Consider the following 18,020-nt stretch of genomic DNA (forward strand, 5'->3'; position numbering starts at 1 on the left):
CTGCTAGCATTCAGTAAGAGTTTGACTACGTTATATGGTTCACTGATCTTATAGGTTAAATTTCCCCTGTGATAGATGGATGGTTCATTCAATTACCTGCCAAGTACCAAACCATCTGTTGCAGTCAGGTTATGAAGTTTACACTTTGTGCAAGAGAAATGAATAGTCAATTGGGAGGGGGTCCAGGGGTGATGTGCATTTGATAACATTGCAACATATCTGTTCTGTGAGATAGGTGAGAGATGGATGTCAGTTCTGTAATTTTATCTGCAATTTTTTAGATTTAATCTTGGTTTAAGCCTTGAAATCAAAAGTACATGTTTAGTGAAATAAGTCTTGTTTTAATCATCAATAAATTGGTTGACATAAACATTTTGTTTGTCAAGATCAAGTATGGGTCGTTTAATGTAAGCAAACCCTCTAGAGTCTTATTGAACTCCAGATATTGACCCATTTCCTTTTTCTGCAGAGCACCACTGTTGATGTCATTTTTTTCTGTCACCTTTACACTTGGCCAAGCACCTGGGGCTATTGGTTGCTGCTTGCCCCAGGCTTCTCACTGATGGCACTGCACTGCAGGTGATTAACCAAAAAGAGGAATCAACCACAGAAAGAGAAGTGGTGAAGTTAATGGGCATTTTTTCCATTCTTATTTATTTGTAACAAAAATCAAGGAAGTATATATTTTGTAGTTCAACTGAGGTCACAGCTGTGGGTGGATACAAGGTGTGAAGAGCTCTCCAGGAATGCCCACTGTCACCTACTAAGTTGTCCTTCTTGTCTTATAAAATAAAAAGATTACGAGGCAGCAGCAGACATCAGGACTGTAAGTGTGGGAGCTCAACAAGGTCACAGCTGATATGAAGAAGCTGCTTCTGAGCTGGTCCTGAAATGGAGAGGGAACCATGTACAGGCGTGCAGTGGTAGATAAAGAGGGAGTAGAGGACTCAGCACACAGCCCTGTGGGACGTCGCTCTTCTGGGTGATGGTTCAGGAGGTGTGTTTTTTTAAATCTAACATACTGGGGTCTGTTGGTCAGAAAGTCCAGTATCCATTTGTAGAGGGAGGGGGCTGGGGGCAATGGGTGTACAGAGCACAGGACTTTGACACCAGAGACCAGGGTTCACATCTTGACTCCTGTCTGTGGTTATGCTTAGGCAACAAAACTACTTTGGTGAAGGTTAGAGGAAAATTGTGGTTTTGATTGAATGATGTCTCTTGGTTCAAGTCACTGTGGACTTTTCTTGTATTAAACCAAACTTTTACTAACCTTAATCAGCATCAAACAGTTTAATAATGCTCTAGAGACTGTAAGATCAAAAACAACATACTTTCTATAAACATAGTTGAAAATATAGTATAACTATAGATTAAGATTAATTATATGTAAATTGATTGGACAGCCCTGTCTACCAATTACATGTGCCTGCAAGAGAAGAGAAAACAAAGCTCAACCAAACAGTCCAGAGGGCCATCACAGTATGCACTGGCAAGTAGCTTAAGGTTGGCAACACAAGAAAGGATTACTTTAAAAGTGATAAAGACACCATAACACAGTTTACAACAATTGGTTGGTTTAGCACCAGTGGCTTCTGGGAAAGGTTGTTTTAAGTCTTTATCAAGGTCAAGATTTATTTATTTGTCACTTTACATCACAGGGTTGTACAATGAAAGGTAAGCTGTAGCCCCTTCATGCTACACGCACATAGAACATATATACAAATATTGAAACTAGAATCTAATTAAATAAAAAAATAAAATAGAACCACTCATACCTATATACCCAGCATACAGCAGTGGATACTGTATCTCTTGCCAGACGGCTGCAGGGTGGACAGGCTGTAAATATCTGTGCCCTGATGTGACACTTTTTTGTGTCTCACCAGAGAGAGATTTGAGTGCCCCTCTGGTTAGCCCAGTGCCCTAAAGTTCCCTAACAATAGCTCTGCACAGGTGGCCACCTTTGGTTTTTGCTCCTGTGCACTCTAATGACAGCAGAAGCAATTACAAATGACTGGTCTCATTTGCTTACTGTGTGGAGAGAAGAGGTTGTTTTTCAACACTGGAAGTCTTCCACTGGCTTTCAGCCAACCTGGCTGTCACCTCTTCTTTGTTCCTTGGAGTTTAATTTTTTATCTGTCACCACAGGATCTTTCCTCCCCTCCTCATAGCCTATTCTAAGCTCTTTATTAGAGACTGTCCCAGTGTGGCACGGGGAGCTTGTCACACTGAATGCTGAAATTTGTGTCCTTTTAAGGAGAGGAGATTTAAGTCAACCCCCCACAAGTGACAGAATCAGTTGTTTTAACAATGCCCTCTAGTGGCTGTAGTAATTGTGTATTATGATGGTAGCAAAGGAGGAAGTAGTGTGGTATCCACAGAGGGAGGAGGTCAAAGTGCATGGATGTGTCAACAAAACAGTTTTGGTTTCTTTTAACTCTGAACACGGTTATTCGCTGACCGTGACCATGTGGTTCTTATTGTAAATATGATGAGATTTCATTTAAATATTGATAAACACAGATAAACATATTACCCCAAAGCATATTCTGCTCTTCCAAAAGGGCTGTTCATGATGTGGTTGATAATAATGTGCCTTTTCTTTTGTATTTATTTAAGTATACACAGCAGTACGGTGAAATATAATTTATTATTTACAGTTTTCTGTCCATCATCGTCCTAATTCACTGGTGGTCAGTCTATTAATAAGCAGCACAATCTGTGACAATATGTCATACAAGGATTTTCTGCTGGTAATGATGTTATTAATTGTAAAAAGAGTGTAGCATCATTTACACAATGCAGTCAGAAGGCAAAACTGTTTCATTTATGTTACTTACTCAAGTCTGTGTGATGGCTGTGACTGAATACTGTCGGTGAGTGCTTTGTAGTTGGCTCATAGCTACAGACAGTCTGTGAGGTGTCTGTCAGTAAGGCGGCTCCTGTACTTTGATTTGATAAATTTTCATCTGTGAAAACACCATCTCACAGAGGAAACTTCTCCCTGCTGACAAGTCCCCAAAAGTCACTGTCCCTCAATCTGCCTTTCAGCTCTGTTATTTTGCAAATAAACCATCTCCATGTCAACTCTACTTGGTCAATCAAATTCTTGCTGGAATGTGTCTGCTCCCTGTTCTATATCAATGGGATCAGATTATGACAAAGGCAGCGATATCTTACAGTGTCATTACGACACAGTGCTATAAAACCAGCACGCACACTGCTGTTGTTGGGGCCCGGCAGTATTAATTGCCACCGGTTTATGAATGGGGGAGTTTTGAAGCTGTTGAAAACAGTTTCTGCAGTAATGGCCATCGCCTTTTTAAATAAATCACCATCTGTAAAAGGCTTATGTGTTTAGCTAAAAGGTGACTAGCACATAATGATGCTTCTATAGCGGCCTGTATTTCTTCTTTTTTTTTTTTTTTTTTTTTTTTTTTTTTTTTTTTTTTTTTTTTTTTTTTTTTTTTTTTTTTCCCTTTTTTTTTTTTTTTTTTATTTTTTTTTTTTGTTTGGTGCCCATCATACTTTTTTTTTTTTTTTTAATAAAATTTTTCTTTTCCTTTTGGGGGGGGTTTTTTTTTTTTTCCTCTTTTTTTGGCCCCCCCTTCTGTTATTTTTTTTTTCCCCCGCGGGGGGGGCTACGGGGGGCCGTATTTTCGTTTGCGAACGTTACATACCTGTATTCATTTTTATTTCACTTTAAAACACCTTTCCGGGAAAATACATCAGCTGGATCTGAGAGAGGTTTTTTAAAAAAAAAATTAAATAAGAACAAAAATTTTTTTTTTTTTTTTTTTTTATTTTGGGGGGTGCGGGGAAAGTGTCAAAGATCTACCAGTTGATTATGATCAACAGGTTGGTGACCACTGCTCTAAGACTTGCAGCCAATGGAGCTCCCCCTCTGTTTTCAGAGATCTGAAAGCTCTGTCCACTAAAAGTACCTAACTGACTTCATTAAACAAAATTTATTTTAAAAAATCCCTCAATGTGTTGGCAAGTGTCTGGTGAATAAAAATTATAGAGTAAATATAAAATATAATGCAGTCATTTTCCTCAGAATTCTCCATGGTTATTGCAAAGGCTAATTATGTCCTTGTAGCCATGTAATCATTGCTATCATTCCTAATGATTGCAGTCATTTCTAGGAGTGAGTCAGAAATGTGAGTCTCAGTCTCCTTTGTGTGTAGATCATAAAATCCCTATCCTCAGCTGTCATTTCATCACATCTGGCAGCAGCCTGCTGTTTTGCAGCGCTCTAAGGGATCACATCTACTCAACACTGACAGTCGGATTCATTTTTAAAATCACAATGCACAAATGGGAATACAGGTTTGAATTATTTGTTTTTGTTTTGTTTTGTTTGATTGTTTCACAGTCACAGAATCTTCAGGCACAGATGTGATTCTGTCCCAAACACACGTGCAGTATTTTTCGAACATATGCAACAGGCAGTTTGAAGTTGCAGTTTGCATCATTTTAGCAGTTTGAGTGTTTGCAAGCTGTGCATCTCCTTATTCCATGTGCATTTCAGGGTCACACAAATAATAGGAGGATAAATAGCCATGTTCAATTAACTATAAGCTGTTCCTTTGGTACTGTAACTGTTCATGCACAGATAACTTTTGATGCTGAAATGTCTGAATCTGATGATTATGAGACAAGAGCTGAAGCTATGAGGAGGACCACTTTGGGAATACTAATACCACTGGAAAAAAGTGTCTTCCACTTATCCCATTAGATGTATATGAATAGATTTGACTCAGGTATGACTCTGAGAAGGAAGTTTTAAGGCAAACTGTTGAACTGGGTGACAACAACTTCGTGGAAAGAATCCCAACAAAACAAATATTGCATAAATATGGCTGCTGTTGACATTTGTGCAGAACACATCAATGGATGTTTCCTGATAATGGTCGAGGGTGTACCGTAGTGCTGGCAAAAAAATGAACAAATTAACTTTTTGTATCAATTCTTTTTCAGGTCCTGTATATATTGGGCCTGCACTGCTATATACTGCTTGAGGAAAGCAGGACAATGAAAAAGGCTCTTGCCTTCTCCTACCCACTATCTTTTTTAAATTTGTCATCAAATTAACTACCAGCAATCAAAATGGAAGCATTACAATCTCAAACTATTTGGAGAGGTTAATGACAATGTTTAACTTGCTTTAAGCTGTGTGAGTGGTGACTGATTGTGTCATGTTTTCCCCTCAGGGCTTACCATAGTTGTATACACTCGCTGCTGAGACTGTTCAAGCCTTCTCAACTTGACTCACCGCTGCTGCCGATACTAGCTCTCACACTCGCTGCCATATCATTCCTGCTGCCTGTGCAGTTTGTTACTGCTGGTTGATAGACAACTTTTAGTGCTTGTTAGTATGTTGGTGTTTTGTATTGTATGATTTAAATACTTTTATTTTTTCCAGGTTTCTTTATTGTAAAAGTTATACAATAGTAGTTTAAACACAATTATTACAGCACGCAAAATACATTTTAATAATTTATTCATCAATGTTTTGGGAGGATGAAGCATAAATGGCATTACTACTACTAATGTGCAACGCCTAGTATCTAAGTACCTTCTCAGAACTTCCTGGCTCTAGTGTCCCATAGTTTACCTGTTTATTCTGATCATCTGGGGTTGATTGGTTAGTGATCGACCTCTGGTCTTGTTCCTCTTGTCCACATTATGTGTGTGTGTGTGTGTGTGTGTGTGTGTGTGAGAGAGAGAGATAGAATGACTGTGGAGCTCTTTGTCCATTATGTAGTAATACAATATAGGCAATATAATACAATATAAAATAATATCCTATAGATGTAATATACCTCTAACGTGAATCCTCTACAGATGTAAAAGCCCCATTAGTTTTATTAATATTAATACGTGTAGCATTAATCTGTTCCCTCAACTATTGGGTGGATGTGACCGTTCCAAATAAATCATTTAATGTATGGGAGACGGTTGGAGCATGTGTAAAGCTCTGGCTGTTGTGCTGTCTGTCCCCAGCAGTGTGGACAGAGGTGTGGAATGGGATTTTCAGCCCAAGATTTTATTATGTTTCATCCATAATTTGTCAGAAGTGGCATTTGACCACACTAAGCATTTCAGATTATGCGAGCATGGTAGGGGCCTTTCTCTGCATCACCCTCACTGTGGTTCACACAGATGCATGAAGATAAATTCCATAGAAGGATTAGTCATGCTGAGGCCCAGCAATATTTACATTAGAGCTGGATTTTACAATGTTTGAATTTCATGGGGGGACCTCACAAGCTCAAGTTTGTTGGATAAGCAGGGAAATCTCACTACAGGGTCTAGGCTCAAGCACACAATCCAGTGGTTGACTGAAGTGTCACTATCTACTTATCACATCCAGCTGTCAGTGCCAATGTGTGTTTGTGTCTGTCTTTGTCACAGAGGACCAGATCCCTCATGGTTTCCCCACCATAGACATGGGGCCCCAGCTGAAGGTTGTCGAGAGAACGCGTACTGCTACGATGCTGTGTGCAGCCAGCGGCAACCCTGACCCAGAGATCTACTGGTTCAAAGACTTCCTGCCTGTGGACATCAGCAGCAGCAACGGCCGCATAAAACAGCTGCGTTCAGGTAAAGCACTTATCTCAACATGATCACACACAGCTCTTTGTTCAGCAAAAACAGGTCTGGTAGGCCACACATCAATGACTGTTACTGTATACAGTATGCATAATACAACACTCATATGTAAATATGCTCTGTCTGGAAGATAGTCATTATATTTACAGTAACTGGGGCTGGGTATCAAACCTCAGTATTTTTATGATACCAGCCAAAATGTCTCTGTAGTTTACAGTTTCAAACACTTTCAATTCAAATGTCTCTAGTCTAGTCTAGTTTTGACATTTTTAGACTGTATTTTATTATATTGCTGCTTGTGTTTAGACCGCATTGAACATTTGCAAAAAAAAGTGAAAAAATAAAAAAAATGGGTTGGTGCTGTTAATCAACATTTCTGCTAGAGTTGTAAGTAATGTTTTTTGGTAAAATTCATGGACCTGCACTGTTCATGTCTCATGTAAAACCAAAAGTAAACTATTTATTTTAAGAAGCATAGGTCACATAAGGTATGGTATTTCAAGATCTTTTTCTAATTCTAACCATTTTTTTTGTGCCTAACCCTTACCAAACTGTGACCATTTCACAATGCGCAGACTTTATTTTGAAAGTCTACCTAGGCGCTGCATTGCTATTCTTGCTAATTTGACCACAGAGCCCTGCGTGTGTAGAAATGACACTAGAGTCAGTATTTGAGAAGCTGGAACCAACACGTTTGGCATCTCCCCTTAATAAATGACTTAAATAATCAACTGATTATCAAAATTCTAAACAGAATCAATTAATCAACAAGTTATTTATATTTTTCAAAGTAAGGTAAAAAAAAAAAAAAGCATTTCCACTTACAAAACTCATAGTATCAGCATTAGTGAAACTGTACCCAGCCCTAAGAGAACCATGGTTAATGTTGAAAAATAGTTTACAGCATATGATTTCAAATTGCCATGTTTTTTTAATGTAATAATTCCATATTTAATCACAAAAAGTGTACACATTTGTAATTACACTTGGTACAAAAAATTAATTGTGCCACTTACATGAAGAGTAACAATGATATGAAGAAAGTGTAAGATCTGAAGTTTATCTTAAGCTCATGATGGAAATAACCTACCTAAGTTTCCTACTTTGAGCAGGACATCATAGATTTCATTAATTACCTGAACAGCACCTGTGTGGGGAATATTGGCGGGCCAACAGTGCTTAACAACACACAGACAGTGATGAATGTTAAAGCAGAGGCAGCCACGTGAACAGCTCTGTGAGGAGGTGGCTAGGATCCAGAGGTGCAGATAGGGCATCTTTCTCCATGAATCCAGCCCCAGCAGCTTGCTGCGAAGATGGCTGCTGGCTGAATAACCAAGCTCCGTACAATCAGCTGCCTTCTTTCTGACTTTCTGTAAGAAAATAGAAATTTTTGTTTCTTGCCAAAAAATGCAAGCACCTAGACAACGTTGGAATGGCTATCCAGGACCAAACTTTCTTGCCAGCACTTGCAGCAAGAGTAAGGAGCAGATTTCCCATCGCTGAGGGCCTGGGGCCCCTCCTATGGCTGCTCTCATCTCAACACAGGCAGAGAGGAAAGGCTGAGAGACAGGCTCTAGGATATCATTGGCTTTGAAGTCCACTCTGAGGATTTTCCCAAGTCACAATCAGGGCCTTAGGTAAGGACAAACATGCCATGTATTATTAACTGAGCAGCATGGCAATTTGTTTCAGTTTGGTTCATAGTGCCTAATCGTCACATGTAGTCCCACAGCAGCCAAGCACAGGTGGCTGTTATCCTATGCCACATAAGGATAATGAAATTCATGGTGTGTAACGTCAGCACTCCCCAATTATTCAGTTTATTTGTTTCAGTAGAATTCATTATAGAGTGAAGTGATTAGATTTGCTCATGAATTAGTTAGTCCTATTAAATGACTTTGATCCATTAAGAAATACTAATAACTTTGTTTTTCAATTTGAGACCTTTGCTCTCTTTTGGAAAAGAAAAGAAATCCTCTGTCTTTAAGGCTTCCTCTGGTGCTCCAAAACTCAACTTTGTCTGCCAGTAATTACAACCAAAGCTTGTCCATGGGAGAGTTATGAGACCAAGACCAAGACCGAGGAGCACTGTGACTGCTGGCCACAGGAGCTCAAGAAGATCGGTGCAACAGGACAAAACTCTTCTGTGGTAAACAATGCTGGAGTGAAACATCGAGATCCTGATTGAGCAGCTCAAACACAGCAATAACTGTGTGTTTACACTGGTCACAACACTGCCTGTCTGCCTGTTTCTTTTTATGTGTGAGTTGAGAAAGCAGAACACTCCAGTGGCCAGTGTGTGGACTAAGATTGCTCGAGCTAAATGATTTTGCACTTATTGGCTGTTAAAGGGACTACTCCAGTGATAGCAGTATTGCAATTCCTAGTATAGGTTAAGCTTTACAGTATGTCATCCTTAACCATTCAATACAGGACGTTGACCTCTTTACATGGCTTATTCGTTTTCATACGCTTAATGGACCAAATAATTCAAGTCATATTATACTAATAATAGACTCTATTTAGGTCTCAGTTTTGAGGGCTTTTCCCACACTGCATATTCTTAGCCCTGGGCTATTTTGAGCTAAGAGCTGACCCTGGAATAACTTTTTCCCCTTTTCCCACATAAACTTTTAATCCAGGGTCAACCTTTCAGCCCTGTTTTTTCAGGAATAACCCCGCAAACACTGGGCTAACCCTGCTCCATAGCAGGGCCAGAAAACCGTAGGCTGAAGTCAGGGTTAGAATGTGCCAGGATTGTGCCAATGTGGAAGCTTTTTTAGCCTGGAGCTAACAGCTCCTTCAACTTGGGGCTAAGAAGGTTCTGGGAATGCTTTTATCCCTGGGCCAAGTGCAGTGTGAAAATCCCTAAATAATGTGTGAAACATACATTCTAAAGTGTGAGAACCACCCAGAAAGCTTTGACAATGAGACAAGTATGTTAGCTAAACCATGTTAGTCGGATGAGCCCCTGGATGTATAGGTAATAGTGGCTGTTGCCAAACATAAATGAGCTTTCTGCTAAGAAAATTGTAGTAGCCCGAACCTTGATAATCCTAATGACATCACTATGACCTTGTTGGGGTTATATTTTTTTCGATTTGACAATTGTACCACAGAAAAAAATATACAACTGCTTTCACAGGGTGAGTAGTACTGTATATACTGATGTATAAAATCATTGGAGGTCTCCTTTAACAGCCAGTCAGATTTCCAGACCAGATTTTATTAGTTCTGCGTACAAAGGGCATGGAAAAAAGCTGGATGAAACGATTTCGAGGAAATTTGATACAGCGGAATATGAGAACTGCCAGTACATTACTACATTCTTTATTGATGGACACTACTACAGAAAAAAAATCCTTTCAATCCAAACATTGTGAAAATATAATAAAGTCCTATTATTTTTCACAATGAAACCCCAGAAACCTGTCATGACACCCTGATTACATGCTGAAGAGGCGTGGGATTCTTCTAGCTGTCAGACAGCTGTGGACAGAAGTCATGGCAGGTCTCAGTATTGCCCAGCCCAGCCCTCTGAAAGCTGCTGATGTCCCCTTCATCAGACCCCTGGGGCCACACAGCTTCCAGGGCCCCCTCTCCTCTCCACCTATCTGACACTTCTTTGTGTTCCTGTCGAGTCAACAGTGGCTTGGATTATTATCCAGATCACTGGCGTCTGCATAATTAACCTTCCCTCTCTCTACCGTTTGCTGCATATGACCTGATATGCCCAAATGGTGCCAGGGACGTACACCAGGGATATGTAAGATCAAAGGAGGAAATGCTACTATTTTGTTACTGAAATGAAGTATTAGTACTAGGGCTGAGCCATTAATCATTTTTAAATTGCAGTTGAGTGTGTTTTTCAAATTACAAGAGCTGCAATTTTGATAACATAACTTCAGTAATTAACAGTCTTAACAAGCTGCAGGAGGTGAAAGGTTTAGTTGGTGACCCAGAATTTTCCTCAGCCATGATGACAACTGTTGCTAACAAATGTATTCAATTGTTGCTAATTAAAGTTCATTCTGTGAGATAATCGACAAAAAAGAAACTTTTGGCTACTGTCTAATATGCTCTTTGAAAACCAGCATCTATGCTAGACTAGTGTAAAAAGACTTGTTTAGTGCAAGAACACCAGCAGAGTGGTAGGTCTTGCTATAGATAAATGATAGCTAATGGCCACATATAGTCAGTTATGGAAATTTTTAATGATTTAACATAACTCAACATAAAAATACAGAATGCTACTGGATAATATTAAGATCCTATAGGTTTATGTTACAGTCACAACTTCGATACAGTGATATCCATGAAGCTCGGCAGCTGTTGCTCTGGAAAATAAGCCATTTAGAGTTGTTAATCAGAGCAGGAACAAATTAACAGCAGTTCAGAAGAAAACACAGTACAAAAAATGTATTTAAACTACACATTATCTTGTCAGTTTTCTCAACAGTATCATCTTGGGCTTTTACCTGTTGTTAGTTTTAAAGTCAGGGATTAGGTGTTTGTTTCCTGTACACAATCTTATAGAGCACCTTGGACATTTTTAGCAAAAAACAGATATTGTGTAACACAGTTGTTTTTTATTGATGATTTACCAGTTTCCTGCCTATCTAAGCCTGAGAAGTGCTCCCAACTGTCCTAAATGAATGGGACCTCTTAAACTAGGAGAACCCCATTCATAGCTGTATTCGGACAATTTGCTAGGACAGTAGTTGTCAAGTAAATAAAAGGGCAGCTGGTGGAATCCCCCTCTAAACTTTCAGACAAATGATTAATGATTAAAACCTCTGAATCAGGACCACAGGGATTCCGGGGCTCAATTATTAGAATTGTATTATTAGAGGTAGTCAGTTGACATCTAATATCTGATACTTTTATTTATGTCATGAAACAATATACACATAAAGCACTATTGACATAAGGTACATTTTTCTTTCGAAAATAATCCAGTTTGACAGTATTTAAAAGTTTGTCACAGCATAGCTCTTAAGCTTCTCTGACTGACTGGTTTAAACTCACGGAGGACCCGAACATCAAGTAACTGCATTATTTTGTCTGATTACACATACAAACACATTTTTTGTGATTCGATTTGGTACAATTGTAACTTGTTTAAAACTCTGCTTTGTATTTAATTGGTAGAAAATAATAGCAATTAAAATTGCAATATTGGTTGTAATTAGATCCTTTCCTCAGATTGAAAAAGGACTGAATAGGGCATGTGAAAATGCTGGCACAAGATTAGATGACCCAAATCATAATGGCTAACTGTTATAACTAACTGTTATAATAAATATAATAAATCTCTAGTATGCTAATTTTGGTATTACAATTCTCCACCACTGAGGCAGCAACATCACAGTGTATTCCAGGACACAAGTGCAGGTTTCTTTGAATTGCATCAGAGGGAGAGTAGGCAGCTTGTGTTATCTGCCTTGTTACGGCAGAATGCATGAGAAAAGAAAACGCCTTTGGGTTCAAACCAAAGCAGGCCTGTTGTTACTGAATGAGGGGTCAAGTGCTTGATAGTCAGGTGCTGTCAGAGAAAAAAAGCAGGTGTGGGGAATAAAGAGCTTTATGATCACAACAGGATGCCAACACTGTGGAGCAAATAGCCAGGTGTATAACACAAATAAGCACCATGTGAAAGTAAATACCTAGATGCACAAATGACAGACCGGCTGTCGTAGCTGGGGTATGAATTCATACATTATTAAAACAATGTTGTGGTTATCAAGAGCTTATGGGAAAAAAATAATTTCTACAGAAACAAAATGGTTTTCACCAAGCGAACATTTTGCACAGTTGTCATTTATGAAATTGGTTTTGGTTGAAAATATTGACTTATTAAATATGAAGTAATACCTTACATATTTATGGCTAAGTTTTTTGGTTTTTTTTAACAGGGTGAGAATAGTAGTCGCTCTAATCTCTGCTGTTTTTCCTCTCTTTGCTCTCCTGCCATTCTTGCCTTTCTCTATTTCACTTTCTCTCTATCTTCTCTTTATACTAATGGTTATCTCTAATCTTATTTGCATTCAAATTACCTCACCAGGTGGTACACCAATCAGAGGTAAGAATGCTGGGTACATAAAATGTCTACTCATCCTCCTCTCCTCACTGCCGCCTCTCCTTCATCGCCTCCATCCTCCTCCTCCTCCTCCTCCTCCTGTCACCTTAGTGTGTCCCCATTTTCAGCTCTCTGTCCTTTTCACTGGCTCCGGCACTTTCTCTGCCTTCACCACAAAACCTTTGGTTTTGGAAGAGTCAAAAACAAGAGACACTTGCAGGTGACAATTCCCAAATTCAAAAAGTCACTGATAATAGTTTACTTTGACAGCTTACCAATGAAGCCTAACAAGCAGTATAATCAATTTAGATCAAAAAGTCTTCTGTTGGAAAATGATTTCATTAGGAAGCAAGGGATCATAAAGGGTGTCTACTAGCTAGCCACACTTGCCAAGTACTCATTTTGGTTGTGCTCACACAAACATATTTGGTGCGGTTTGTTCAGTTGTCAGAAAAGTGGTGTCTGGTTTCATCTCTATCTACAGATTAGACGATATAGGATATAATCACATATTGTGATTAAAAAAACACTCAATTCATGGGATTATCAGGATTATTGTGAATATCTTTAAGCTGTCTAGCTTGACAGCATACAGTCCTATATTGATTTCCTAATTCATTTTGAACGAGCGGTCAAGGAGGAGCCCGCATTTTTCCAGTCTAAGCCTGTCACCATGGCTAAAGGCTCAGCTCACCTGTTGTATCCCCGTCCAAAAAACGTTAAACCATATGTGTGGAAATAGTATAGATTCCAGGAGATGAGGTCCCTATCTATAATGCAATACATATATGTAATATTCTACTATGTTTTAAAAAGTATAAAGTATAGTTTCATGATTATTGTGATAATATCGTGTATCACATGAAATGTTCATATTGTCCCATGCCTACCTCGAACACCTCGATTCAACTGGGCACAGCTCTGTAATGTTGTGTCTGTGACGCTGTTTAGATCCATCCTCCATGTGACTTCATAGCCCACCAGGAGAAATTCAGAGGTGGAGCGTTTAGCCTGCTCGACCTGTTGATTTCTTTTTTCTTTTTTATGAATGGGCTTCTACCTCGATCTGTTCTATGCAGCTAGACATGGCTTCCGTCAAAAATAGACCAGCCGCTTATTGTCATGGAGCATAGTGGAGAGCCACTTCTGGCATGCTTCTGAAACTCTCTATGGATTCGGGTGGAATCACAAACATAATCCAGATCAGCTCTAGTGGCCGTGGCGCAGCCAGAACAGCCCTTTTTGATATATTGGTCATAAGGTACAGCTTTAAAATAATGAGTTATAAACATTGAAGCTACGGTTTAGTTCAGCTGGTCCAGACAGATTGCTTTGTTGACAGTTTCCATAATCAGCAAATACTAGTTTAAAATTTAGAAATTTTAGAGGGGATTCAACCACAGGACTGTCTCAAAGTTGATCTCCTTTCGCACTACAAACAAAATGCACCAGGGTCTGATTAGACGTGGATCCAGACCCACCTTTCAGGTTATCTCAGTCCAGTTGTTTGATTGACAGCTTTCAACCAGCCTAAACATAACTGAACCAAAAGGGCGGACTGCACCAAACAGATAAGGTTTGAAAGCCCCCTAAACCAAACCAAACTCCATGTGTGAACACAGCCTTGCACTCCTATCAGCTGCCACAAGAAACATGGAAGTCCCCACATTGACATGATAACCTTATCATGCTGAATGCTTAGCTGAGCATCCTACTGTCAGTTCTCTGAGATTTCACTGCCTTGGTTGGGCCAATGAGCCAGGTCATGGAAGTGAGTCTTCATATGTGATAACTTACTGCACCACTTGCATAATTAGTAGTCTACAAAGCGCTTGTTTGACCTCTGTCTGCACGCTGTAATGCACATGCTCCATTATTGAAGGCTCAAAGTCTGAAGGGCAGAGGAAGGTTCGGCAGCTTCTAACATTTTAGTTAGGACTTCATAGTCTCTATAAGAATTCACACATTCTCTGGCAGCACTGATTAGCCTTTTTCATTCCAAGAGGTCAAAGGAAACATCCATCAGCATCTGTTTTTCTCCAAAAAGGCCTCTGTCGTCTAGAGGTGCTAAATGTGCAATGAGACAATCATCATAAAGAAGAAAGTGGAAATAAATAGATATTCACTCTTCTTCACACTTCAGCAACAGTGTGATTTCATTATTATTTTGACATGATGTTTTGTGATATGTAGGAGAAATGCTTACCTACATACTGTGAGTGTGTATGTGTGTGAGCGAGTGAGTTTAAAGACATACATCTCAGGCAGACTGTCGTAGCTAGCTGCATCCCAGATAAAGGTTGCTCCTCCTCCGTCTCTCGGCTGGCTGTGCACCAGATCCACCGGAGATGTTACTTGACACACATTATTTCAACCGCTGATTTTGTTTTTCTCTTAATCAAGTTCTTGACATTGTGTTACAAACCCATCCCATGTTGCATTTCAGGATTGTATTCTGAAATATGTACATTTCTTATTGTCCACTGCAAAACTGCATGATGTATGTATGTTACATTCACAGCCGCATAGTCGCTTAAAAATACATTCATGTTTTGTATATTAAACCTAACCTCTATTGACAATTGGATATTACATGTTTGTATAAATGCTTTGTAATTGTTTTGAAATGTTTTTGGAATGAGTAGGTGTCAGGTAGGTTTCAGCTTATGTTTGACCCGTTCCTTCCCCAGAATGAAAGCTCTCAAAGTGAACATAAGTGTACATATTCACACAGAGCAGTGTAGGTTAGTAAGGAGAGAAAGGGTTATAGAAATATAAGAATATAACACAATTGTTCTACTAAAGGCTTTGACCAGTCAGGGTTTTTAAGATCTTGCTGCTAATTTTAGATTTAAACAGTCAACATCACATGTGTTGTTTCTCTCTGCTCCACAATGGTTTTTGATGTGTTAATGAACCACCATTTTTACTGGAAAGTGTTTTGATTGACATTCAGAATGACCAACTACAGACTGTTCCTATTGAATAGCATGATGCAGCTGACAATAGGGAATGGTAGCTATCTATGACATCCTCCAAAAATGCTGTTAGCAAAACCCTAGCTAACTAGCTAGGTGTAGTATGCTAACTATCAACAATAATTGTTATTTAGCTAGTAAGTTCGCTTTAACATTAGCAAACTTAAGATGTGACTATATAGATGTCGCTTTTATCTTTTAACCATCTTCAAAATGTGGTTGTTTTTTCAGAATTGACCTAGGACATAGGACATGTCTTTGCAGGAAAGGAGAAAGTTGACCGAGGTGACAGAGTCTTGCTCAACTGTCATTGGAGCCCAGAGCAAAAAAGAGCGATACATTTTACAGCCATGCTGGAGGCTCTGTGAGCCCATCTTATGACATCATCGCTGAGTCCTGGGTCATCTTGAACAAGCCTAATATTATTTAGTCACTGCCATAAATAATTAGATAAAGTGTAGGCTGCCAAAAAGTAAACATAAATCCTGAATGCTTTTGATATAGGTAAAAAATGAAAAAATGACAGGATCAAGTTTGGCTTAATTTAGAAAAGGATATGGACAGCAAAGTGTGTCAGATTACCACCCTGTGTGTGTGTGTGTGTGTGTGTGTGTGTGTGTGTGTGTGTGTGTTGTTTGAATGTGTGTAGTGTAGTCCTGAACTGTGACATTTTGGCCTCCCTCCTCAGGAGCACTTCAGATCGAGAACAGTGAGGAGTCGGACCAGGGCAAGTACGAGTGCGTGGCAGTCAACAGCGCCGGGACTCGCTACTCGGCTCCGGCTAACCTTTATGTTCGAGGTAAGATCCCTCTTGACCCTGGCGACCCCTCCCTGCTGCCATTCAGGTCGCCACCTCCAACAGCAAGATCCTCTCTCATCACCTCCTCTGCACTGATGCTCTGCCTCCTGACTGCCAATAGGGAGGCTGGTTCCCTGGATGTAACTGCAGTGAAAGTCAAACCTGTTGATGCCTGTCCGGTCTCTGCTCACACTGTCATTTCCTGCTCTCTCTATCTCCCTTTCTGTCTCGTCTTTGTCTCCTGGGGGGTGATTTATGTATTTTGCTCCCGTGCCCTGTTGTTAGTTTGCTTGACCTGTCTAACCTCACGGTGGGGGCTGGAGGGTGGGGTGGGGGGTTGACTCATCAGGGGTGAAAGAGAGGTTGGCTGCGGTTCTGCCTCTTTGTTTTGGGGAGATAGAGGTTTACATGTGGAGTCTTGCCTCAAAGAGAAGCTGACACCTTCACTGCTGTACAGCCCGTGTAGGAGAGACAGGCAGGAAATTCCCTGAAAGCAGCGCTCCAGTCAGCTGGATGTGCTGCAGCAAAAGCAAGCAGGGTAAAAGGAAGCCTCAGGGCTTCTTATAATTAGGCCTTGTCAACAAATGACTCAATTAGCCTCAACCAATCTCAGGTTCTCAAAGGCAATTTTTCAAAGCATGGGTGATTCATTACTGCTTTAGTTTCTTTTTCATTTGACGCTTCCATTGATAATGCTCTTTGATGCAGTTTCCCTTCAATGCTTCTGCATGCCAAATACAGTTACCACCCAATCTTTAGTGCTGTTTTACAATATGTTTTACTATTTTGAACATTCCTTCATTAATGATGGCTATATGCCCATGTTGACCAAGTGTCACAAATCACTAATCTCATTATATCCCCTTGTTTTAGCCCCAAAGCAGAACATCCCAACCTTCTTCAACACGACATCATCATGAACAGATTTGGATGAAAATGAATATTATATTCCATCTCTGCCAATAGATCCTCCTCAATGTTACACACTGGACCTTTAAACTGGTTGATATTTAACTCTATTGACTATTTTAAAATAGATATTATATATTATTATTATTATTATTATATAATATTATTAAAAGTTTTTTCATTCAGTTGAACTGTCAGTGTTTTGTTTAACTTTGCGTTTGTACTACTTGTGGCACAAGCTGAATGTTTCAACTATTTATCCATTTTAACTTAACTTTTTAGACGATTTATCCATTACTCTTGGCTATTCCAAGGATTTTTTTATTTACTTTTATCCACTTAGACCATTTATCAATTTTTTGATTATTTTTTGCAACCATTGCTAAATTACTTTTTCAATGATTTATCTTTATAACATTTGCGATTGTGACCCTCCGTCCATTACTATGTACTTGATCAGTATTTAGACTTATCTGCTTGCTTACTAACTAGCTAGTTTTCACACATACTGCACATGCTGTTCAGTTTATGTTTTATGACTTAAATTAGTTGAGTTACTCTGCAATCTTTTCACTTACCCCTGGTTGGGAATCACTGCCCTAGAATAGACTTAGATAGTCAAAGAAGCTTATTT

General features: G+C 39.4%; 1 protein-coding gene across 16 annotated transcripts in view; it reads left to right on the forward strand.

The window, feature by feature from the left end:
- Positions 1–18,020, forward strand: part of ptprfa (protein tyrosine phosphatase receptor type Fa) — a 283,480-nt gene that overhangs the window by 107,641 nt on the left and 157,819 nt on the right. For 10 of the 16 annotated variants that reach the window (XM_051377735.1, XM_051377747.1, XM_051377738.1 and 7 more), the window contains exons 5-7: positions 6,421–6,609; positions 12,686–12,703; positions 16,367–16,477. In XM_051377735.1, the coding sequence (XP_051233695.1) occupies positions 6,421–6,609; positions 12,686–12,703; positions 16,367–16,477 (318 nt within the window). The remainder of the gene's footprint in view (positions 1–6,420; positions 6,610–12,685; positions 12,704–16,366; positions 16,478–18,020) is intronic. The other 6 variants (XM_051377741.1, XM_051377742.1, XM_051377743.1 and 3 more) reach the window with 1 other exon arrangement.

The sequence above is a fragment of the Dicentrarchus labrax genome, unplaced genomic scaffold (genome assembly GCF_905237075.1).
Source record: "Dicentrarchus labrax unplaced genomic scaffold, dlabrax2021, whole genome shotgun sequence".
NCBI classification, from domain to species: domain Eukaryota; kingdom Metazoa; phylum Chordata; class Actinopteri; family Moronidae; genus Dicentrarchus; species Dicentrarchus labrax.